Here is a 25,223-nt window from a genome sequence, read left to right on the forward strand (position 1 = left end):
AAGCTTTTATTTTAAAAACTTAAACAGTGCTTAAGGCCGCTTAACTTGCTGAGTGTAGATAGCTGTGTTTTGGCAGCACAAGGTGAAGCTGGATGTGGAGGAAACTGATTTAGCTTGACTTTTCTGCATTTCTTTACCCAAAAGAGTGGTATGACTGTCCTGCAGGCAAGATTTTTTGGAGGTGACATTTTTTTCTCTTTTTGTATTTATTTGCATATGGACTTGGAATGTTCAGCATGTGCATTAGATTGTTAAGGAACACATTTTCTAAAACTGAATGTATTTCACATTGAGAAAGAGAAGAGGGCACTCGAGTAACTTGACAAGATCTGCTTTTTCAAACATCCAAGGCTGTCCTCAGTCAAAGAGTAGATCTGTGAGCTTCTCAGAGGAACCTCCTGGGAACTCCTTGCTGAGAAGCCTGTGTGGGAGGTTCATATCAAGTCTCCTTGACAATGTTAGGATTTACTGAAGGTGTTAGGATCTCTTGTATATTTTGAATGTTTGTTCACATGCACTATTTTGAATTTCAGTTGCATTTTGCATAGTTCCAAAGTTGAGAGATTAAGTAACATCACTGGGAAACTTGTTACAGTGTTTCACCACTCTTGCTGTGATAAAAACTTTTCTAATATCCTAGAAATAGTTATTTGTATCTTTTTCTGGTTTCTGTTTCAAAGTAGTCTAGCATAATTACAGGCATAACCATATAAAGATATCTTGTTTGAAATGTAAGCCAAAAGTTTTTTATTTGAAAATAGTACTTCTTAGAGTGCCTGTTTATTTTTAAGTGTAAATTTATGCCTTTAAAACATGCACAATCTTTTAGGTTTATATGAAATGGAGCCTGCAGTATCGATCTCTAATTTGAAACTGAAGATAGATCTTTCTTGTATTGTGTATCACATGGTTAAGGGTTTTTTAGAAGGTGGGGGTTTTTTAATAATTAACTTGGAAGATTTACAATTTCCTATTTAAGTACATTGTCATTCTTCTATCCATTATAAAATTCTAGTAAAATAAGCGTAGTCTTTTTTGTGAGCACTTTCTTGAAAAGGTTTGTTTTTCTCTTCTCCAAAGACTTCAGCTTTTGTAGCTTTCAATCTTCAAGAGCATTTTCCCATATTCTGAGGTTTATTTAAGTTACTGTTTGGAATGTTTCATTATTTGATTTATTGAGAAAAGTGGGATTTACAGATTAATTTGATTTTATAGGATAATGTATGATTTACAGCATTTATTCAAGATTGGTAGGATCACTTCTGGTAGAAGAACATGGTTTCTGTAAATCTGTGGAAAAAGCATGGGAGGTTTGCAGAATCCCTTAACCTCCTGAACTTTCCCATGTCATCCTATGAACTCCGAATCTATGGGACTGTTCAAATCAGGAAATGTTTAAAAATTAAAAGCCAAAATGCTAAGCTGCTAGATTTTGTATACAAAACATCTGTGGGTCTTGCAGTTTAACAATCATGTTAATCGTGGTAACATAAGCAGACTATAGTTAGCGCTCGTCATTTATATGAAGTAGTATATGATTTCAGTAGTTTGTATTTTTGTTATTTCAGCTTTATGACAAAATAAACACAAAATCTTCACCACAAATCAGGAATCCTCCAAGTGATGCTGTACAGAGAGCCAAAGAGGTAAGTGCTTTACAATATATTTTTTACTTCGAAAGCTTGTATTTAAAGTGAAATATTGTATTCTTTATTAAGATACCAATATGTATTCTGGCTCATAATCTGAATTATTTCTGGAATTCTACCACTGCTTACTTAAGTTACATAACAAGTTGCATCAACTTGCAGAATTCCATTATGTCTGTGAGGATTTTATATATATATAAAAGTTTCATTATTTAACCTTTGCTGCAACAATAGGAGTATTAAAAGGAATACTTCTGTTGGGTAAACACAATATCTTTCATGCTCAGTTTATTTACCTGCAGCAGAAATTTCATGTGACTTATGTCAGGAAAAAAATATATTGCTAGGTATCAGGTTTTTAAATTGAAAAAAATTATCACAGGTAGCTGTAAGAAGAGCAGACCTAGAAATGCAATGAAGGTGGCTTGTTAATACCAAAGATAAATAGATACAGATGTTCTTAATTTTTATACCTGACAAATAGTATTTTATTTTGCAAGTAGTAAAAAAAAAAAGTATTATATCTTATCAGTAAAACTAAATACAGGTAATGCCATAGGAAAACAGTGTTTGTAGTCCTATTAAAATAGAATGAACAGGAAGACTTTAAAATGCTATGTAATAACTGAAGTCACATAGATCGAAACTCTAAAGTCCTGTTTTGCAAAATTTTCTGGCAATTAATCCTGGGAGGTGCTTCCAGAAACAAAATAGTCTGCTTTAATTGTCCAGTTAGTTGTGGAAATAAAGGTGCAAGTATCAGATTGCAGGCAAATAAGTTAAAGCCTTTTTACTCATTCCTCCTTCCCCTAGTGAGAGGCTGAAGTATGGCTCAGATTTTATAAAATCTGTAGCTTGGAGGTGGGTAGCAGATAGACTACCTACACTTCATTTCTTTCACAACTTAATTTGTGGAGAGAAAGTTTTTTGAGTATTTTTAATTCTGCTCTTAAACCAGTTGTTCTAATAAATTGAGAAAGCAGCAGTTGGTGGTACTGAAGTGTGTCATTTATTAGCACTTCATTTCTGGCTCCATGTATTTAGCTGTTGGAGGAATACCATCAACTGAAAATGAGTAACTGTTTCCTTCATATTTATGCTTTAATCTCTCTCAGAAGTAAAACTGAAATGAGGTATTTTATTCTCTTGCAGGGGGGCACATTCTCCTAAATCCTCTCCTGTCAAAAATATTATTTTGTATGATCATTTGGCGGTATTCTGACTGACCACTGAGGGAGGGTTTTCATTTATTTGTTTAATAGCTCTATTTAAAAGAAAGTTACTATGAGCATTTCTCCTGTATATTTTGCAGGTATTGGAAGAAATTTCATGTTACCCAGAGAACAATGATGCAAAGGAGCTAAAGCGTATTTTAACACAACCTCATTTCATGGTAAGCAAATGCTACTCTTTGTTTGTTGTTTGGTTTTTTTTTTTCCAATATTCTTTATATTAGAAAACTTAAGTTCAATAAGTTCTCCCTAAAATCTGCAAGTGATGAAACTGCATACAATACAATACACCTATTAATAAGTATTATCTGCTGGTCTGGCAAAATAGTTGCTATTACTGCTGCTGTTGGTCCCTATAACTGTGCTGAAAACTGTCAGCAATTTGGAGAAATCCAATTATGGAGCAGTTTTACTGGTTTTGGCGGAGCACTGTTGCACACAGAAGGATGAATCCCTTTGGATGTCCATAAGTAGACCTGGGATCCTCCTTTTCCTTTTTTCCCAAGGTCTTTTTAAAATAAAGTTGTGTCAATTCATTGCAAAATAAGTGTTTATGCAACATTATTTTACAATAAATCAGTAGCTTGTACAGTCCAGTGAAATTGTTATATATCAGCTCCTACTGTGTGTATTACACAAACTGATTTGTGAGCAATGATTGTCCTAAGTTCAGGGATGTGACTGCTTAGTAACTTGTTTCAAGTTACTGAAGTCCAGTCTTTTGAAACTACTTAAAGGATTTCTTTCATTTATACTGTGGATGAAGTTCCCAAGTTCAGAAGTGAAGTGTTTGCTTAAATCTGCTATACACTATTGACAGTTTAAAATCATGAATTTGACTTTCCCTAACACAAGAATTATATGCAGGGGGCTTTGTGGAATTTGCTCACCTGAAAGCTGAATTACTGTAAGTCTGAAGGATAAACGTAATTTCCAGGCAAGAGTGAGCTGAACCTGCTCACCAACCTCATATTCAGGTATAAGATGAAATCTGGATAGCTGCATGTCCCAGTGTGTTCTTTTGATGGCCACTGTAGCTTTGGGTACATTTATTTTAGTACTTTAAATCAGATCAGGAGTGTGTGTTTTTAAGTGAATCTCCTGATTGTCCCCTTACAGTGCTTTGGCTTGTATCACATAAGGGTCTCAGAGCATGCAAACTAGATTCCTTTCAGATAAAGTTATACTCAAAGATGTATTCCAGAAGCCAGTGTAATCCAGCAGCTGACAGTCATTCAGTCCACAGGAGAAGATGGAAGCTATTCAGAAGTGAAAAATCCTGCAATGCTTTCAGTGTGTACGTCAGGTTCTCACTAACCTGTTAATTCATTCCTTTTTCATTGTACTAATCACTAATGCAGGTGGTGGCTTGTGCTCAGCAGCACCCTGACCAGTCATTGCCTGGAGATGATACCTGTCCTGTAGTATGTAACAAATCTGGTTCGCCATTTAACAGGAGTATTTGATCGAAACGGAACATAAAATGAAGTGGAATAGTACTCAGTCATATTGTAGGAAAGATTAAATAAAACAAGGAAAAAAACCCTCAAGAACAGCGCTCTGTACTGGTACTCAACTTCTTTATTTGTAGTCTGACAGGTTCATTTGATTTATCTTTTTTTACGTAATTACCACACAGTATTGCAAAAACTTTAGGCACTGTGGAGAAAGAGCATTTTTTAAGTGTAAATTATTTTCTGAGTAGGCATCAATAAAAATGATCATGGCATTTAAAAATTTCATTAATCAAATCAAGTGACAGGAAAAGTGAGTGGGAGATCACCTTTTATAGGTAACTCTATTTCCACATGATATCCTTATAAATTTAAAACCATCTGTTAGAATTCTTCCAGTGTAATCCTGTAAAAAGTATTTTTTAATAAGAAATAAGCTGGAGTTCCATAACAAGTACTTTTGATGAGGCACAATTTCATTAAGTTAGTCTGTGGCATCCCAAGACAGATTGCTAGCTGATGGTGTCCTATCCCTTCTCTCCATGTTTCATTCTCTGCCTTGCAGTTGCTCCATCATTTATCTGACACTGAACTTTGGTATTGTGCTGTGCTAAACTAGTTGAAAACTACTCCCACAAAACAATGATCCATGTGGTAAAAAGAATGAGGGTCAACTGGAATACTGCCAGAGGCAGAACGAGCAAGGGAACAGAAACACACAGTTTGGGTTAGTGAGGAATGGCACAAACATGCAAAGCAGCAGTTAAATCAACATATGTTGCTGTGGAACCATACCTTTAGGGTGCAGATACTAGAGAGTCCCCAGATGTCAGAGTCAATCCCATCCTATCCCTTCATTCTCACTCCTAGATACACCTTTTATAAGGTTATAGGCCTTGCAAAATTATTCTTATGTTTGTGACATTCTGCCAAACTTTCCTTCAGAGCCAAAGCCCTTAACATAGTTCCTATTGGGAAATGAAATAATTGTATGAAACAATACTGTCAGCCTACACTCCATATGTCTTCCAAGCATGGTATAGAACAATACTCTAGTTAGTAAGTTGCTGCACCCTGATGCACAGAGGCTGAAGCAATAAGGTGTAGTAAGTAGGATTATACATACAGGTGTGTTACCACTGGTGTGATCACAGTATTCTACTATTACTTATATTGTTGTCTAACGTGTACTCGTAATTGGAAGACAATGGAGTATAGTCTGTCTCATTTACTTAAACACCGTGTTTGTGGTTGACTATGCAGAGGCCTTTATGGGACCAAAGCTAATAAAGTATACGTTTGCAAGTACTTTTATCAGCACTGAGATCTTCAAAGTTTTGTGTTGGTTTACCTTGTGTGCCTTGTGGGTACAGAAATAAATTATTAATTTAAGCTGTACATGCTTAACATTTTCATTTAAAGAAATGTATGCAAATTTTGCATAAAGGTCTTTCAGCAGATAATTAGCTTAAGAATTCCTTAAAAGATTATCAAACACTTCATTCATGTACATATTTCAAGAAGTTATTGTTCTGTTAAATCTGAGTAGTTTTTCAAATGTGCCATTTTTAACTGTAAACAGTTCTATTATATATGTTTAATATGTGGCAGCAATTGAAATGTTTGCTAGAATAATTTTACTTGATTATATATTGAATTTTTATCCATCATTATATGCCTTCCTATGCTGTTCTTTGCAGATAATGATCCCACCATACAGTAGAAAGCAGTTGGTCTCACTAAACTTATTTTCAGCAGAATTATCAAGAAAGCAAAAAAACGGGAAAAAATCAGAAGTATAAAAATTAACAGAAATGCATGAAAACAGGCATCTTTAAGTCCAACAGCAGTCTTTATACTAAGTGTTTTCAGTATGTAAATTGAGTTTGCTGTACTTTAATATTTGCTGTTTCTGAGTTTGTGTTAATTCTTGTTTAACACATTCAGAGGTCATCTAGCATAATTGTGAACCTGTAAAAATGTTCAAATGATTTTATTTCAAACTCCTAGGAGGAGTATATTATTGCTGAAAATATAGTATAAAGCAAGGCACTTACTTGGTATGAAACAAATGTAAGTCCTTGAATTACATAGGAAATGTAATATTAAAACATGGAAAGTATAATAGACACAGGGAGGTATGTGAAGTTGAGTAAGTAGCCTTTGAGTAGATTGAGCTGAAGGAAGCACAGAGGAGCACCCTACTCTGTTGTAGAGTGCTTGCACCCAAAGCCAAGACCACGCTCACTTTTAGACAAGGTGGGTTTTTAACAGCCAGAGCTAAGGCACTGGGGCACCTGGGACAACTGCACAGTTTTCAGATACCAGAATGATAATTAAACTAACTCCATAAACCTATATAGGGGTATTCACACATATGTTTACGCCCAATTAAATAAATCAGTTTAAGAATTTATGTAATTAAAGTGCTTTAACTTATATATATGGTCCAGTCCAAATCTCAGATATAAAATGTTGCTTCAGCAGTACAGAGTAATGCAGAGGAATTGTTGCAAGTTGGAGCTTAGTGACTGACAAAATAAGATGAAAACCAGAAAATATGGGATATCATAAAACAGAGATATGGGTTAGTATTTAAAAATAGTATTTGTGTATGTGGACTCAAAAGACTGGAAAAACAGGAGGGAATGTGGGCAGACATTCCAGCAGAAATTGCTAGTTTAGGGAATTCCAGTCCATCGTTATAGTGTTGAATTCCCACTATAGGTTGAAACCTGTTTGAGGAAAGGGAAGTTAAACTGTTTATGAATTATCTTTTATAACATGGCACGCTTTAGGAGTGCTACCTTGGGAACAAATTTAGGATTTTATAGAGACCATAAAAATCCCATTTCTGCCTTGGATTCCACTTCAGAAATACATCTTTTAGGAATGGGTTTTTATAAATTTTTTTTCATTTTAAGTTTTACTTAAATATTTTAATTGAAGACTAAGGAATTGCAGAGTCAGATTTCTCTGCCAAAATGAATTCTAGATGGTCCATCTCAAGCCTTGCAAGATCGTTGAGGTTTGCAAGTTAAGAGCTATGGGTATTAAATGAAAATTAACAAGATACTGACCATAATACAGATTGACCTAACTACCAGTGGTTTGCAGTATCTCTACTATTGTAGAGATATTGCAGAACCAGGCTTGATTTATCAATCCTCATCTGAGAAACCCATCCATTTGGGTATAGAGGCAGGATCTCCCTGTCTGCTCCTCTCTCATGAGACCCCGCCTGCAGTACTGTGTCCGGCTCTGGAGCTCCCAACACAAGAATGATATGGATCTATTGGAGCAAGTCCAGAGGACAGCTATTAAGATGATTAGTGGGCTGGAACACCTCTTCTACTAAGACAGACTGAGAAAGTTAGGGTTGTTCAGCCTGGAGAAGACAAGGCTACAGGGAGACCTTATAGTGCCTTTTTTAATATCTGAAAGGGGCCTACAATAAATCTAGGGAGGGACTACTACAACAGCTTGTGGTGATAGGATGATGGGTGATGGGTTCAGCCTGGAAAATTATATATATAGGTTAGATGTAAGGAAGAAATTCTTCACTATGAGGGTGGTGAAATGCTGGAACAGCTTGCACAAGGAAGTTGTGGATGGTCCATCATTGGATTTGTCCAAGACCAGGCTGGATGGGGCTTTGAGCAACCTGGTCTAGTGGGAGGTGTCCCTGCCCATGGCAGGGCATTAGGAACCAAATGCTTTTTAAGGTCCCTTCCAACTCAAAACGTTCTTTGATTCTATGATCTATCTCTGGTTCTTGATGAGTTAGTATAGGAGTTGAACTAGCGTGTTCACATATAAATTTTATTTCATTTTTGGACAGAAGCAAGCTGGCTACAATATACTCATTATAAAGGGCTGAATGCAAATGTGAAAGGGATGTGATATGGAGCTCTTAAAGATTTCCTGGAGAACAGTGGAATGTCATACCATGAAAAAGCCTAGTACTGTTGGATAAATGTTTACACTTTGTCCAACTCTTAATCCTATGTTACACTTTTTACAGTCATACAGGCCTTCATGTCTTTGGCCTAGTTTAGAGATCTTACACAGTTCTTCTCATCAAAAACATTTAAATACATTTAATCAATTGTGTTGTACCATCTTTGCTTAAAAAAAGACAGGATAAAACTAATGAAGTAGCATTTGAGCAGTTTGTTGGTTTAGATTGCAATTTTTGTCAGGCATTTTGAACTAAGTGTAATTGTGCTGGGTTTGTGCTCTGGAGGGAGGGGAGAATATGGAATTGATTGTGCTAGTAAACAATAAAAACCAGTATTGTGTTATTGCAGTTAACACCAATCCACAGTCTGTCTTTATCAGAATGAAATACCACATGGACAGGATCTGAGTACCTGTCCATTTTACTAGGATAATTATTATAGAATAGTTTGCTCAGAAAGGTAGCTTCCTAATTCTGTGTCTGGGCACATAAGTAAAGATGGCTTAATTCTGACACCTTGCAGGTGTCAAAAAGAAGGGGGAGAAGGAAGCAGCATCATTCTTATTGAGGTATCTACAGTAGAAAATGTGTTTTCCTCATGGAGATTTAAAGGCTATGTATGTGTGTATGTATTTGCAGTCTGCTGAAGTTTATCTTGGACTCCTTTAAGGTAAAAGTTCCTATACAAAAAATTAGGATCAAATATCTTGGATTTCCTTTAATTTTTGAAAAGCTTGAAAAATACTTATAAGTAATGAATGGGTGGTATCAGAGATGATGGAGGTCTGATATTTTCTTGCTGTAATCTCCTCTAGGCCTTACTTCAAACTCATGATGTAGTGGCACATGAAGTTTACAGTGATGAAGCTCTGAGAGTTACACCTCCTCCCACGTCTCCATACTTAAACGGAGACTCTCCAGAAAGCGCCAACGGTGACATGGATATGGAGAATGTGACACGAGTTCGACTGGTACAGTTCCAGAAGAACACAGATGAACCAATGGTATGGAAGGAATCTCCATATTTTTCTAGACTCTCTACTGGTAAAGACCAGTATTATGATGATTGTAATGACAGTTTCTACACCTTGAAATAATGTTGAGCAGCGATTGTAGATACTTATCCTCCTCTGTATACCCTTAGCTTAAAATGCTATCTGCAGTCATACTCCTGCTGTGCCACTAGAGATGGTTTTGTTTAAAAACAGCCTTGGAGCAGTAATAGGAAGGTCACTCTTTAAACCAAACTGGGCACTATATACTTCAATACTAAAGTGCATTTTTAACAAAACAGAATCTTATATGCTTATTTATTAAAGTATTGCGTCTTCACTTATAAATAGTATCTGTTATTGCTTGTACTTAAGTGAGTCGCAAAGTTTTTGTTTTCACCTTAAAATGTGTAACCTGCCTTCAGGCTTTTGGGAAAAATGACTGTTCTTTAACCGCTCAAGAATCACACTGCTTAATGTTTTATTTTAAAAGTAGAAACTTTTCTGTTTCTAGGGAATCACTTTAAAAATGAATGAACTGAACCATTGCATTGTGGCAAGAATTATGCACGGAGGAATGATTCACCGGCAAGGTAATCATGTATCATGAGTGGTTCTGTCTTCAAACAGTTAGGTAGATAATTTTTTAAACCTCAGTTTGGTTGCTGCTATTTCATAGTAGTGTGCCTCTGTGTCTGGATGGAGTCCTGTTAACTGCCTTTGTTACCTTCCTCTTGCAGACTTCTGCAACAAGTATTGTTCCACATGACTGTGTTCCATAATGGGTGTAATAAACTTTAAAAACCTGTTAAAACTGGGTAAAAAAGTCCAACTAAGCTCATTAAAACTCTGTTATTTTCTTTTTATTTATACAGTTTCTTTTATTTCTAAAGATTCAGGAAATTTAACCTATTCTGTATGTGCCTCAGGTTTATATGTCATAGGTCTTGGCTTTCATCTTTGTGTCTGTGCCTTAACTTAGCTCAGTTGTCCATTCACTTTTTACCTGTGGATTCTGTTCAGGCTACTCATACAATAAATGTTATTTTCAGGGGTTATGCATATAGCCTGTGTTCTCAGCAGCTCTCAATATCTTGACCCATTGTTCTGCCAATGACTAGGCCCAACAAGAATGACATAACCAGCAGTAAGAGAAACCAATACATAGACTGTATTGTAAGCAAAAACGTCATGACATGAATGACCGTCGGGGGTACAAACAGGTCAACCAGCTCGTACATAATTGACGTCATCCCCACCGCTCCCACAAAACACATGATTCGACCCACAACAGGTGGTATGAACAGAGAACCAAGGTTTCCCATAGCTGGCAAGGGAAACAGCCAGATCACAAAGTTAAACATATACAAGAAAGGTTCCCATATGGCGACTCTCACCTGATCAGCCCGTGTTCACAAAGGTCTAAATGGACCTAGGCCCAGCTCCAGGGAGAGTCAGGAGGTCTGCCCTGAACCAGGAAGCTCTGTGGAGTGCACTCCACAGACAGACACTCCTGACTCCCTGCCAGTGGTCCCAGCTTTTATCCCCAAGCAGACACCTGACCTTTGTCAACTCAGTGCGGGACCCCTGGGGCTCATTTCCCTTATGGCTCTCCCTGCAGGGCCGGCCGCACCCTGGGGGGAAGCTATAAGGCAAACTCACCACCTCTTTATGAAGGGCTGTGGGAATCACCCATATGTCAACCTTAATTCGGGGCTCAAACCCCAGCATTTCACCCAGGGGATTTTTTGCTGCTGACTGCTTTTGGGGCATATGTGTTTAAATGTGAATTCATTCTTAAGCTGCATTTAAGAAGAGGTCCCAATACAGCATTTTAAAAGACTTCCAAAAAAGACAGAGGACTTACTGGCTGCCCATTTAACCTTACCAGAAAAACGGCAGTTGTCCATTGTCTATGCTATGTTCTTGAAATTACTTACCATATAACTCACACTGATTTTTAAAACACTAATACCCCAGTAAGTTTTATTCAGTTCTAACAAAATGTATGTGATGACTGTGTGTGATTTTATGTTCACAGCCTTCCACTTCCCATACTACGGAATTTTATTTTGAATACAAAACCTGTTTCTGAATAGGGACTCCCAAGAATTTGTTCTGTCTTCTTCCTAATAGGGTAGGATTTCTTGTACGTCTGTGCAGAGCAAGAGCACACACTTCCTGAAACTGTCTTCACTATGGCTTGCAAAGACAAGGAAGGAAATCATTTACTCCAGAAATACTTTCATTCTTTGTTATTAGAGATTTGTTTTACATCTATAAGTCATGAATAGCTGAAGTTCTAAGTAAACACTGTGCTGTCATTAGAAAAGGAACCAAAAGCAACTAAAATTGGGTGATTAAGCATAGGTTTTATGGGAGCTACAGATGGTATGAAAGACTCTGTTCAAAGATGTCAAGAATACTCTTTCCTAACAAGAATATTTATAAAGAGTAAAAGGTTCCTGCAAACAATAAAAGCCTTTTCCTTCAGACTGAAAATGTCTTCCTATGGTTTATCAGTGCATACGCCCCTCTAAAAAGAATTACTGTCTACTGCCTAATGTCCATGCTTTATTCCAAATTTTAATGTATGCTGCTCCATTCCAGGCATGAACAGAACAATACTCACTTCTGTCTGAGTAACAGAAATGAGAAATGCTTCAGAAGAGGGGATCTTCTTTAAATGCACTATTGAGATTGTTTGATACCAGGTTATTGAGTCTGATTCTCATTCTAATATTTAATTCCGTCATATTTATATTTTTAATAATGCCAAAGAATATTTATGTTATTCCAAGCATATGCTCTTTCTTATTCAATATTATTGTTTAATAAAAATTACATTCACTTTGAACAGAATTTAATTTTGGCATGACGCAGTCAGGACAGGGCCACTTCCTTTTTTCAAATATATTTTTAAGAATTGGGTATTGACTTCCTGAGAAAGTCTGCCAAAACAACTTTCAAAGTGTTTCACTAGAGATTTGGTCATTAATATTCTAGATGTGAACTAGATTAATTTGAAATTCAGATGCAGGACTGTTACATTCACATTCAATAAACTTTTAATTGTGATAATTTCTCCACCAAAGAGTGGAAGAAGAATTGTGATGAGTCGTGTTTTATAATTTCACTATCAGCAGATCAGCTCCTGTAGAATTCTCTGGAGTATTTAATGTGACTGAAAGACTTACTCTTGAGAGTATTGAAAGATTTTTATAAACTTTGGGCTCTCTTTTGTATCACTGCCAAGTGAGCTTCTATTTCACAGAAGAAAGCCCAAAGAGAATCCTACCAACAGAGCTTTTCAGGATTCTTCTCCTGGATTCAGGCTGTACTTGTGTTTTGCAGCCACCCAGTTTGATTTTCTTAGGTTTGTCCAGCTGAAAGCTTTGCTTGCATGGTATTCTTTGGGAAAAAAAAATTACTATTTCAGGTGAGGAAAAGAATTTTAGGGATTTTTGAGCATTCTAGTTGATTCACTTTTTTCAGGTACTCTTCCATAGATACGTTTTAGTTTAGGAAATGTTTGCCAGTTGCTAGTTTTCCAAGTAAGATTAATTGGTTTTGATTCAGCGGTTATACTAGGTACAGTATTTAGGAAAGGATACTTGCACAAATTATTGAAATTTTACAGCAGAAAGAAATATATGTTATTACATATGAAAAGCATCTTCTGGCTAATAATAAAGCATGGAAGGTTTTTTTGAGAACTGCTAGAGAATTAGGTGGGCTTGAGCCACTCAAGTAAGAAGTTCTCATCCAAAAAGAGCTTCCTATGTTGCTTCTGATTCTAGAGGTAATTAATTCACTTGGTGCCTCCTCCCTTTTGAGCTTTCATAGTGTCTTAGAGCCATGTTGTACAATGCCATTTCCATCCCAGCCTCAGCAGGTCAGTTTATGACTTGCCTAAGCTAAGTTTATATTTGTTTCTTCATGTGACATTGTAGGTAGTCACACCAATCATTTACATTCAGGCTGAAGTCAAGTGTACATACAGAAAACACATACTGTAACTATGCCAAATCAAAATCAGACAAATGAAAAACACTCCACGAAAGACATTTTCATTATCTTTGGTAGCTAACACATAGCTACCAAATTCCTTTTCTGAATCTAGCTCAAAACGTTCTTTTAGCATTGTTTCATATTTATGCCTTTGTATGAGTATTAGTACTGTCTTATAACTGTCTTGATTGTAAAAACATATTTGAGGTGATTGTGTGTTTTGTTAACTCTGCAGGTACGCTACACGTAGGGGATGAAATCCGAGAAATAAATGGAATCAGTGTGGCAAATCAAACTGTAGAACAACTACAAAAAATGCTTGTAAGTGCCTGAAATCTTTCCCATGTTCTTTTATAAAAGTGCCTGTCTTATTTTCACAGAACTTTTCTGTAATTGCATTGTGACTTCTCCTTTTTCTTCTCTTCATGGTAGCCTACATGTGCATGTAACAGAAAGTATTCATGTGTTCAGTTGTTAAAGCCTTCTACAGGCTCTCCCCTGTTTCTGAGTAGTGGCTTTTTTTCAATCAGGAGTGGTAGAAGGTACCTCCAGGTGTCATTTTATTTGTTCCATCTAGTCCCACATAAGAGATACTGACATCCAAACATTCCTGACAGATACATGTCTGACCTGCTCTTAAAAGAACTTGAGTAATAGAGGTTCTCCAAACTCTCCAGGCAGTTGACTTTAGTGTATAACTTTTCTATATTTTTGAAAGTTTTTTTCTAATGTCCGAGTTTCCTTTGTTGAAGTCCAGGAATTTGTCTCTAGTGGACATAACAGAAAAAATATTGCTTTCCTACTATTACTCATCCCAAGTTAGTCTATAAGGGTCATGCCCTTATTTTAAATCTTCAGTCTACACCTAGTGTAGTCACTGAGTGTACTGTGAGAGAAACGTTTCTTGACTATTGATATAATTACTACACAAAGAAACAAAATCATAGAACCATTCTGGTTGGAGGTAACCTAAGGAGGTCTCCAGTTCCATCTCCTGCACAAAGCAGGGTCAACGTTGAGTGCAGACCAGGTTGTTCAGGGCTTTGTCTGGTTAAGCCGTGGAAATATGCCAGGACAGAGATCTTGACAGAACAGGTCCCCCTTTGGACAACCTGTTCCAATACTTAATTACCATAGTGAAAAATGTGTTCCTTATATGTAGCTGGAGCATCCCTTCTTTCAATTTATAATTATTGTGGCTCATGGTTATTGATGTTACAAAGGGAAAAAATGGTATTTTGAACTCAGTCAGTATTGCTTTTGGCAGGAAAACTCCATCCTGGGTCTTGCTAGTAGAGTCAGTATGCTATTCCATAACACTTCTAAATTTTTCTGTGTGCAACCCTAACCATGGGCTCTTGGATGATATCACTACTTCTGTTGCTGTGTCCAGAACCATATAGACAAGCTTCAGTGAGTCCAGGCAAATAGCTTCTTTTTGGCTCACAGTAAGCCAGCCAAAGAGAGAAAGAGGAAGAATTCCAAGGTGACTTGAATTGATGTGCTTACCTTTCTGCCCAGATTGAGTCCTGCAGCTGTCAGCCTTGTAGTGGCATGTATATTCAAACTGGCATTGAACAAAATATGGCCGAGCAAATATATTTCTGCAATCTGCTGATATTCTGCAGTTACTACTTCTTGTGAATATTCTTATACTATAGTAAATGCAAACTAGTAGACCCTATGTTCCATTTTGATGAAAGACTGTTTCTTACATTTCTACCCTTATTACAGTAATGTGCAGCTTTCCAGAAACTGAATATGCTTTTTCTGTTTAACATGTATGATAAAAGGGAAGATAATGTCACTTGAGTAGCAAAGATTCTGTGGATCACAAGAATGTAGCTACAAAGAAAAGATTGAAATGGAAGAAACGTACACATCTCTCCATCTCTCACCCTAAAATATCCCTGTAGGTTCTAGGCATTCAAAAACTGCTCAAGCTAACAAACTAATAATGTATGTTTGTCTTTTAGATTAATGAGAGACGGTTTAAATGTTCTTTTTCTAAGAGAAATTACAAATTAGCCATAGCATTTTAGATTTTCTGAAGATTTACTTTAGGAAAACATACTGCTGCTCTCGAACTATGATTCTTGCCTTTCCAGCATTAGTGATTTGAAGATTTTGGAGGTCTTTAGTGTCATAGTCTTTAGAGAATTGCTTCTCTTTTTGCAGAGGGAAATGCGTGGAAGTATTACCTTTAAGATTGTGCCAAGTTATCGCACGCAGTCTTCATCCTGTGAGGTAATGAATTTAATGAACCTTCCCATTTCTTCCAATCCTGTAACTAACTGCCTGCTGATGGCTGAATGTTACTGCTTTCTGGGAAATTGTTTCTGCCTGTCCTGTTAGACCACGCACACCAATTTTACAACAAAGATAACGGAACACGAGTAGGTCCCACTTGCCTACTCAGCCCTACCTTCATATTCATCTCATCAGCACCTTAACTAACTCTTTACAGCCTATTAAAAAAAAAAAAAAAAAAAGGAAACGGGATTCTCTATTCATGCACTTAGGAAGCCCCTTTAAAAATCTACAATTTAAACTCATTCCCCAGAAATTCTATTAAAGCTCCTAAGCTGAGGAACAATCCTCCGTTTCTTAGGCTTTAAATATTATTTTACTTCTTTGGGCTGTTAAGGGTTATTTGAATAATCTGTTTCTGTATAACCCTGTTAAGGTAAATTTGTGATGGTTGTCTGTAACTGTTACATGTGGCTTAATATTATGTTTCCATGAAAAAATGATATTTGTCATTACAGAGGAAAAACAGATTAAGAGTTAGTTCTTGTTGAACTAGAAACTTGGTGTTAAGGTTTTTGCACAGTAACATTTAATTCCCTTCTGCTCACAAAGTTATGTTCCAGATTGCAACTGAAGGGGATTAGAAATTCTAGAAAGTGGCTACTTCAGAGATACTGTTCCAATTTAAGCATACAGATGGCATATGCACTATGTAGACGATGCCAATCTTTCTGTGCCACATGCTTAACTGCACAAACAGTTCCCAAATTAAAATTATGAGAGTGAAATCACAATCCCTGATGAAGTCAAATTCCTTATCTTAATTAAAGCTGTGATTTCACCCTGATTGTTTTTGTGTCTCAGCAGATGCTAGAACACACAGAAACTGCTATTGTGATTGTCAGAACAATCTGTTTGCAAGAAAGAAATTTCTGGGTTTTGGTTGCCTTCTGTAGTTCTAATAGGAATCAACAAGAACTAAAAGGTTTTAGAGGTAGAAGGTGTGACAAATTCACGCTTATGAGGCCGATTTTCTTAGTAGGTACAAACATGAAAGCAAACATCCCTCATGAAATGAAAAGGCTTTAAAATGAAACTCAAACAGAAAATCTAGAGTGTGCTGACAAATTTATGCATTCACTTCTGTGCCGTGAATAGCAGTAATAATAAAAGTATATCTCACTTCCAATATTAAAATAGAGAAACCGGTGAAACTATAGACCTGCTGGGAGGATGATGATTTGGAAAAAGTAATTCAGCATACAACTTTAAATTAATACAATTAGGTGTCGTTTTAGTAGTAGCAGGTCATCTTTTTTCCTTAGCTTTGTGTCTTTAGGTTCTTCGTGGCTATTTATTTCACAGAAAAGAGGAAAACAGACTCTTATCTTCCTTTGGAAAAAACAGTAAAACTAGTAATGTTTTTTTTTCCCACAAAGACAAAGGGGAAAAAAAAAAAAGAGCATGTCACATGTCTGATTATCACACTTTGTGGCATTTAGCATTCATTTAATCAGAGGTGGCTGAGTCCATTCCACCTGCTCAGCCACTCTATGACTTTGGATAGATTTTCAACTGTTAAAAGTGTAAGCAAAAAGCCAGCATTTTTATATGATCCTATTAAAGCATCACCACTCCTTTGGTACAGAGAAAACTTTTTTCACAGAATTTTTCAGGATTGTGATTCAGATGATGAATCAAATTCTTAACCATTGGTAAAGACTGAAAATAAATGCTGAATGTCATTGCTAAGACAGAAAGCTTACTTTTCATGCTTTCTAGAAGGATAAATTCAGACATAATGGATCTCCACTAGTTAAGGTATATTTTTGGCAGTATTTCAGTATAAATTTCTGTTTGGTTCCCCTCCTCCCTTCAGTCATGGAAAAGTGTTCACGAAGTATAGTTTTACCAGAAGAGAAGTAGAAAACAAAATCAAGAACTGAGATTTGGGGGGGGCTTCTGCCATGATCACGTCATTGGATTGCAGAACATCTTGTTAATCTTAAATAAGAAAAGCTAAATATTACTAGAGTCAGAGGTGATCTGCCTTTTATGTAGAATTTGTCTGTACACCTTTATATACAAAGGTGAGATGGTGCACGGGATATTATTTTTTTAGTAACTGAGATTTGCATTTCACTTGCCATATTTTTCTTCTTTTGTAGGCATTTAGGAGAAGTATTGTGGTGTTTTCTAAATATTAAGCCACTTTTGCATATTTAGGGAGGTCTTGTCCCTATAGCATGTAATGGTACTCCAGTGTCATTAGTTTAAAAAACCTCACGACTATAATAACTTCAAGTTTTTTAGGGATTTGTCACTTTTGCTGCACCCATACCTTCCATTCAGTTATCAGGCTTTCTATTTTGCAGAGTAGGCTTTGCTTGAAAACCTAATACTTACAAATCACTTTGTATAAAAATTTGATCAGCTGATCACCTGTTTATTCACTGTTTTGGTAAATGTTACTCAAATGAGTTACTTCAGATATCGAAATAACACAGGATGTTGTGTTTTCTGCTTCAGATATCCAGGAAATTTACTCAGATAAATATGAACTTAAGTAATGATTGCAACACATTCTTCTTATGGCTTATGACTGCATGCACTGTTTATACATTTGAGCCTTTTGCTCTAGCTACATGTGTGCTCTTACTCTGTCGTGACAAAACATCCCAAGTAACTTTATAGTGTCAGTTATGTGAGAATGATAAGGGAAGTACTTTTTTTTTTTCTAAAAAAAAAAAAAATCCTTATACACATCCTTTATTTTCATATTGTGTTTGTGAAACACTGAAGTTGTTTCATTAAAAAGAAAAGCGTTTAGGTATATGAGATTTTAAAAATCTGATGGTAGTCACCATGGATTTTTTATTCCTTTAGTCTTGGAATGTCTCCATTAGTGCTCAAACTATGACTTTTTATAGTCTTAAGCACTTTTTATATTTGTATTAAAAATACTATCAGAAAAGTACCTTGAACAAGCCTGAAATTGAAATGTATTTTCAGGGGTTTTTCTTCTTTTTTTCTTTTTTTTTTTTTTGGTGTGTTTGGCAATAGTGTCATTAATCTAGCTGTTCTTGTCAGTAGCTAATTTGATCAGGTCATACCTAGTAGACATAACTGACTTCTGCTATAGGATTGCATCTCAGATGCATTGATTTATCATTCATAATCCACACCTAAGAGCGAGCAATCCACAGAAAACTAGGTTTGCTGTCATTTGGAAATAATTGATTGTTTTCTCTAAGGCTTCATCTGTGATGCTTCAGCTGAAGAGCAAGGATCCAAAAAACTGCTCTTTTGTTATTTGGCCTGAGGCTAGACAAGGTTGGGAAGTCAATATAGTCAAGTTATACTGAAGTATGATAACAATACTTTTACACTACTCAGAATCATTTGAATCATCCAAGCATTTTACTGCTGTTATCCTCAGGAGAACTGGAGCTTTTTCTGATTTACTGGGGAAACTCACAAACAAAGCTGAAGTGCTAAGCAGTCCTAGCATTCTACAAGGATCTCTCTATTCTTCGGTTTGTCTCATTAGACTGTGCATAATACAATTTTTCTCTTTACTTTTGAATCTGATGTTTTTTGTAAGCCAAGGTCCCTAGGAAATTATGACCTTTTGAAACACCTTTGAAATTGTGAATGAATTGCCTAATTATTTGAAAATTGAGCATACACCTCTTGACTAGCTTAACAGTTTGATTTCTTGCAGTTAGTACTGAAATCACCAGCAGCACTGAAAATGTCTGTTTTCTTCAGTATGTTATGATGAAGATTTACTTCGAGTAATGTGCTGTCTTCTGTTGAGATTTGTTGGAAGAATACAAATCAAAACATTCCAAACCAAGAAAACTTCCTACAAAGGGAGCAGGTTTCAACAGAGCCCAGAAATAGTGGCGTTGTTTTAGTTACTGTAAACTTCTTTTTCCTCAAATGACTTGGGTGCTTGCTTTACTTTCCAAAGCTTTCCCGTGCTAAACCATCACTGACCAGCAGATTGTAACAAACTGGGTTGGGGGGGTGGAGGATAAAGTTTAAAAAAAAGAACAAAAAAAAAAAAAGGCTAAAATTAATTTTTCACCTCTTATTGAAAGTGATAAAATGGCAGAGATAGAATTACAGATCAAGCAGAAAAACTCTTTGTAATAGATGGAAGTCACTGCTTTTTTGGAAAAAAAGTTCCTCCTAGCTGCTATTTGGTAAAGGTGATGCTGATAATTCCGTACAACAAACAAACAAAAAAAAAAAAAAATAACATTTCCTTTAGGGTTTTCTTATTTCAGGTTTGTTTTTTTGTTTCCCAGTAATGAATAGTTTATTTGGTCTCATTTGAGCATGTTAAACTTGTTATCCTGGAGTGATTTTATAAATAGAATTGGAGCAGATTTCTCTCAGTCAGTTACATTTTGCAAATAGTTGTGGGAGCCAAATGAGCATTTTTTTCTTATGCGTGTAGCAGAAGCATACAGACCTACGTACTTTGAACCACAATGATTTTACAACCGTAATATTGTCAGATCTGTCTTCAGCTGTGTTAAAATCAAAGCAAGCATTTAGATAGCTGCATAGTGAACTTTCTGTGAAAACATATCTAATGAGTCTACAAAAAAGTGCAGAAGTTATACATGAGTTTGTACCTCAAGCATACAGGCAGCAAGAGGAATAAAGCAAAGCCTGTCATTTTAACTTTTCTTGATGCTTTGAAATAGTCATGAGCACTCACATAATTAGTGTGAGTTTGAGCATATTAGTAGAGGATCTTTACCTGATTAATATTGCATGAACAGTTTAGCTCCTATTCTGTTTTTTAATTTGTTCACAAAGGCACTTGTATTGATAAAATGTGAAAGAGATAACTTTGTTTTCTTTGAGAACTGTTTTAGCCCTTTTTTTCTGCTGTCCTTGACATTGTGCAAAATTACCAGACATTCCTAAACTAGTTCCAAAATTCCCTTTGGAGTTAAGGAAATTTTTTTTCACAATGTATGAGTGAATGACTTCCTGAAGAGATTGTGCAATTATCTGATCTTACAGAATTAAGTACTGTACAATCAAAATGGCATGTGAAAAAGATTGCTCTAGAAGTGACTTCCTTGCCTTTGCAAAACCCTGTCAGAAATTCCTGTTATCTTTTCTGTATCCCTTTTTCCAAGGATGCACTCTGTGTCTGTTCTCTCCTCGCTGAAGTGTAGGACCACACTGGTAGTCTAAATCAAAAGAGGCAACTTTTTAAAAATTATATATTTCCATGCTCTTAAGCCCATAAGAATGTTGGAGGCCACAAAACTCAGCGTGCTGTTAAAATGGATGAGGAGGGAGAGAAGAATATCTAATTTTCTTCTCGGGTATTAGCTTCAGTGTCTTTGAGGCACTTCGAGACACATGTAGAGAGATGTGTCTTACAGAGTAGAAACTGGTCAACACTGACCTCCATCACATAGCTGAAAAAAATGATTTAGAAGCATATTTAAAATGGGATATGTGCCTGATTCTATTCAGAATACTATTCAGCATATAATTTTAAAGTTAAACCTTTGACAAAGATACCAGTATGACTACTGGTGCCTTTAGCAATTGTTAAATCCCTTTAGCATTGTCACAGACATGATATTTAAGAGAAATTAAAAAGCTGTTTGATTGCTAAGGCAGTATGAAAATAGCTATTACCTAGGATACATCAAGATGTAAAACCCAAAAAACTATGGAAAAACTTTTCAGATTTATGGAGTTCGTGATGTGGAAACTTTCACAGATGAAGCAGCTAAGCAAATGGTTATAAGGCTGTGGATGTAACTGTTCTTTTAAATATATCTGTGTTCCTGTGAGAGTGTTGTGTTGTTAATGAACCTTGTGTCTTATTTCAGAGAGATTCCCCCTCTACATCCAGACAGTCCCCAGCTAATGGTCATAGCAGCACTAACAATTCTGTTTCGGTAAGATTTCCAGTTCCACACAGAAAAAGTGTGAAAGTTTTGTTGGTGCTCATCTGCCATTACTGTTATACTTACTGTGTGGTCAGTGGAAAATTTTGTCGTGCTGGTAGAACCAAGGTTGTTACATATGTAACTCCCTATTTTTGTTTTCTAAGGGATTTTTTCCAACATATTCTTCTCATTAAAAGCCATATAGCGGATTAAATGTTAATATTTGTGACACTTCAGTCATCCTTAAGTCATTGTTAGCAGTTTCCTCAAAATTAAGCAAAGGTTTAAAGTGGAAGCTTCATTTCCATCCTGAACTTTGGAAGCAGTGCCTGAAGAAAGAACAGCCGTGCAGTTGGTATTTCAGGACATTTTAGACTCTTTTATTTTTGTGTTCTGAGAGCCCTCTGGAGCGTGTACTGGTTTCCGCTATCTGAGTTAACGAATTGGTGTGCCCTCTGCTGTTGTGGTACGTGCACATACTGTGTGAAATATGAGCCTTGCCTGGGTATGAAAAGCAAAAGGAAGTGGCTTTAAACTGCACTCCAAACCAAGCTATTATCATCACATCTTTAACACAAAGTACTTCTGTTTCCTATGTATTCAGGTAGAAAAGTGCTGTTGACCTCCTGTTTTTCTGAATTATATTAATGTTAAAATTTGTGTTTGTTTATCATTTGTCATTGTTTGGACCAATGTCGTAACTGTACGTGCAAGTTACTTCAGTAAGAGTGCTGTCAATATGATGAGATCATGGGATTAGCTAAAAAAAAAAGAAAAAAAAAAATAACACAAACTGAGTAACTACTCCTTCAACTATTAAAAGAATAACAACTTAGAAATTATTTGCCACAAGATAAAGTGCTTATTATTTTTTGTGAAATAAAAAATAATTGTGTGGGAAAAAAAAGTAAGAATTTTTTGTGAATTGAATTGAATTTTTAACATGATGAATGGCTATAATCTTATCCCTCAGCACAATAAATCACATTATACATTTTAAATATTTTTATATATATATTTTTAATAGCCATCCTTCTTTTTTTAAAAAAAGACTAAGTATGAAGTGAAAAGGCATTCACAGAAAAAGCCTCTTTCACTTGTTGGTGCTTTTGTGTTGAAGATGCTGAATTATTTATTAAAAAGCACATTCTCTATCTGCTTAAACTTTTTACCTGCTTTCTTCAGCTTGCTGCTAAACAGCCTGGGTTTGATTTTTCTTTAAGAAAAAAACTTTTTCTAAACATGGGTCAATGCTTTATACTTTTATCTGACTTACCATTTTACTGTAATGTAGTATGAATCACTAACAAATGGTGTTGTGTAATCTTAAAAAGTGAAATGAAAATTTCTTCTCCTGGGTTGACTTTATTCTGCAGGACTTGCCATCGACAACACAACCAAAAGGACGACAGGTGAATAGATATCCTCCACGGGAATTTTTGTTACCTTAGATGCTAGTGAACATCCCTGCTTATCTTTTTCCCTCTCATATTCTGTATGTGCTGGACTAAAACATTTAAGCTTGGAAAATCTGTTCTATTTTTTTTCATTTTTCTTTTTAACTCATTTGTTTGTGGCTAATTCAAGATAGCATTTTTTTCATGTGTCTGTATGTGTGAGAATTACAAAGTCATTGTAAATTTAACTGGATATGTTGTTTTAATTCAGAATGCATTAATAGACTTACTGTTGTGCAGTGACTTTTGCAGGTTTTCTTTTTAAAGGAAAGCTCAAATTGGTATTTTAGCTGAAATGGAGACTAGTAGGGCAAATGTTTAATAGTCTACTCTAAAAACTTGTACTGACCAAGATTCTAAAGCTTTAGTTTGTCTATAGTTATTAACATTAACAAAACTCTTAAAAAAAAATTGAAAACAGTTTCTGTTAAGGGTTAAGTCTAAAGATAGTCCCTTAAATTTTTAATCCCAAGGCTCGGACTCAGTAACCTCCCCTAACTTTGTTACCTGGACCTAATGGTAATACATGTTATCATGGAGCAAAGCAAGATCTTTCCTCTCCAGAGAATTCCAAGAAAGCCCTTGAGGGCTATGCAGCGGATTCCCTATGATTCCCTTTGCAATTGATTTTTTTTTCCGCTTCTGTCTCCAAATCAAGATATACCATCAAGTGATTTGTGATTCGTCTTCAGTATCTGTCCCATTTATATATAGCCCTTCCAGAGTCTACCTGCATCTTTAACCATGTACTCAACCTATTTCTCTGCCAAGGGTTTTAATACCAATTCTTGGAATTCCATTCAAAAGTATCAATTAACTCCACGATCTGTCTTTTAAAATCTTCTCATACTACTGTCCAGTTAAGTTGGCTGGAATATCTATTACAAGAATGGATTGCTCTCAATTTGTTTCCCATTTTTAAAGCATATAGGCTATATAGATCTTTCAACTTTCTGTTGTCTTATGAAGTTTCCGGCTGCCTGAATGTAATCCTGGAGAGGCTCCATGAAATACCTTCCAAGCTGTTGTGTTAGGCTTTCATTTGCATATCATAAGGTATTTTTCCCAGGAGAAGAGACTTTTTTCAAGGCAGTATCAGAACAATGGTGTTCCTCGTACTCACACCATTTATAGCTACCTGCCTTTTTTCTAGACTTTTTTTCCTGTTGAACCAGTGTATTTTTCTAGTACCTTGTCGTTCTTGGAGACAGTAAGGGCCTCAATAACAGAGACATTGCCATGTTCCCTGAACTGCCAATGAATGGCTCAGTGAATCAATGGATAATGGCTCAAATTAAGCAGGTAGTTCAAAAATAAGGAAGTTTTTAGATGGCAAAAATATATTAGATAAAGTTGAGGAGAAATAAGGGGTTGGTTCAATAATGATTCCTTTATAGAAAGCAAATTACTAAAAACAATAGTTGGTTTCAAAGTACTGTATTTTTCAGGTGATTAAAAGAGGTTGGATTGCTTGTCTAAACTCAAAACACCCAATGGACAGCACAACAAGGGTCAGATTTAGTGTATTAAAAGTTAACTTCTGTATTCACTTTATCATCTGATGTTATCACTGTAAAGAGATAAAAATGCACCAGGTACAAGATAGTAGTGATAAGCCATTTTAAGTTAGTTTATTCATATGCTATGTTGGAGATTGGATTACTACAGAAATGAACTTTTAAGTGCCATAAGTAGTGCTAACACTGCATAGTTACAGCTATTTTTGGAGCAGAATTTGAACAAATTTGAAAAGTGTTTGTAACGGTTTGAATTAAGGCTATCAACTTTGCAATGTACATATGAAAAATAATCTAGTCAATTTTTCATAAGATCAGCAGCGGAATATACATGACTGTCTGAGATGCTGTAGGGTGATGTCTGAAATTCATAAACTAGACGAATTGCCCATCTTGGACATGACATTTAATTCAGATTTTAAGATCCTTGGATGCATCAGGGCTGTAATTAGCAACCAAAACTTCAGATCACTTTCAATTTTATTTCCTAGGATTGAGACCTCACTAGCACACAAATCAAGGAATGGTATATTATTTAAAATTGTGAAGTCAGAGTCTGAATTCTTTCTGTTCATGTTCCTTAGAGAATAACAATGAAATCACTAGCTTTCATTTACACAGGAGGAGACTTTTACTGAAAAACCCATGCAGAGAATTCCCAGATTCCTCCTGAGTAACTGTATGTGATAGGTGCAACACAGGACTTCCTAATTAATCTTTAAAAAAATGTACTAAATTTTCAGTCTAAATACTAAAGATCAGTA

The 25,223-nt window shown here is 35.8% G+C and overlaps 1 protein-coding gene across 1 annotated transcript in view; it reads left to right on the forward strand.

Moving 5' to 3' along the window:
* Window positions 1-25,223, forward strand: part of CASK (calcium/calmodulin-dependent serine protein kinase (MAGUK family)) — a gene marked incomplete at its 5' end in the record, with an annotated part of 61,188 nt that overhangs the window by 14,967 nt on the left and 20,998 nt on the right. The window contains 8 exons of the mRNA XM_008945504.1: window positions 1,569-1,646; window positions 2,962-3,042; window positions 9,112-9,300; window positions 9,803-9,881; window positions 13,535-13,620; window positions 15,478-15,546; window positions 21,426-21,494; window positions 22,862-22,897. Coding sequence (XP_008943752.1) covers window positions 1,569-1,646; window positions 2,962-3,042; window positions 9,112-9,300; window positions 9,803-9,881; window positions 13,535-13,620; window positions 15,478-15,546; window positions 21,426-21,494; window positions 22,862-22,897 — 687 coding nt within the window. The remainder of the gene's footprint in view (window positions 1-1,568; window positions 1,647-2,961; window positions 3,043-9,111; window positions 9,301-9,802; window positions 9,882-13,534; window positions 13,621-15,477; window positions 15,547-21,425; window positions 21,495-22,861; window positions 22,898-25,223) is intronic.

This window comes from Merops nubicus, unplaced genomic scaffold, assembly GCF_000691845.1.
Source record: "Merops nubicus isolate BGI_N331 unplaced genomic scaffold, ASM69184v1 scaffold3558, whole genome shotgun sequence".
NCBI lineage: Eukaryota > Metazoa > Chordata > Aves > Coraciiformes > Meropidae > Merops > Merops nubicus.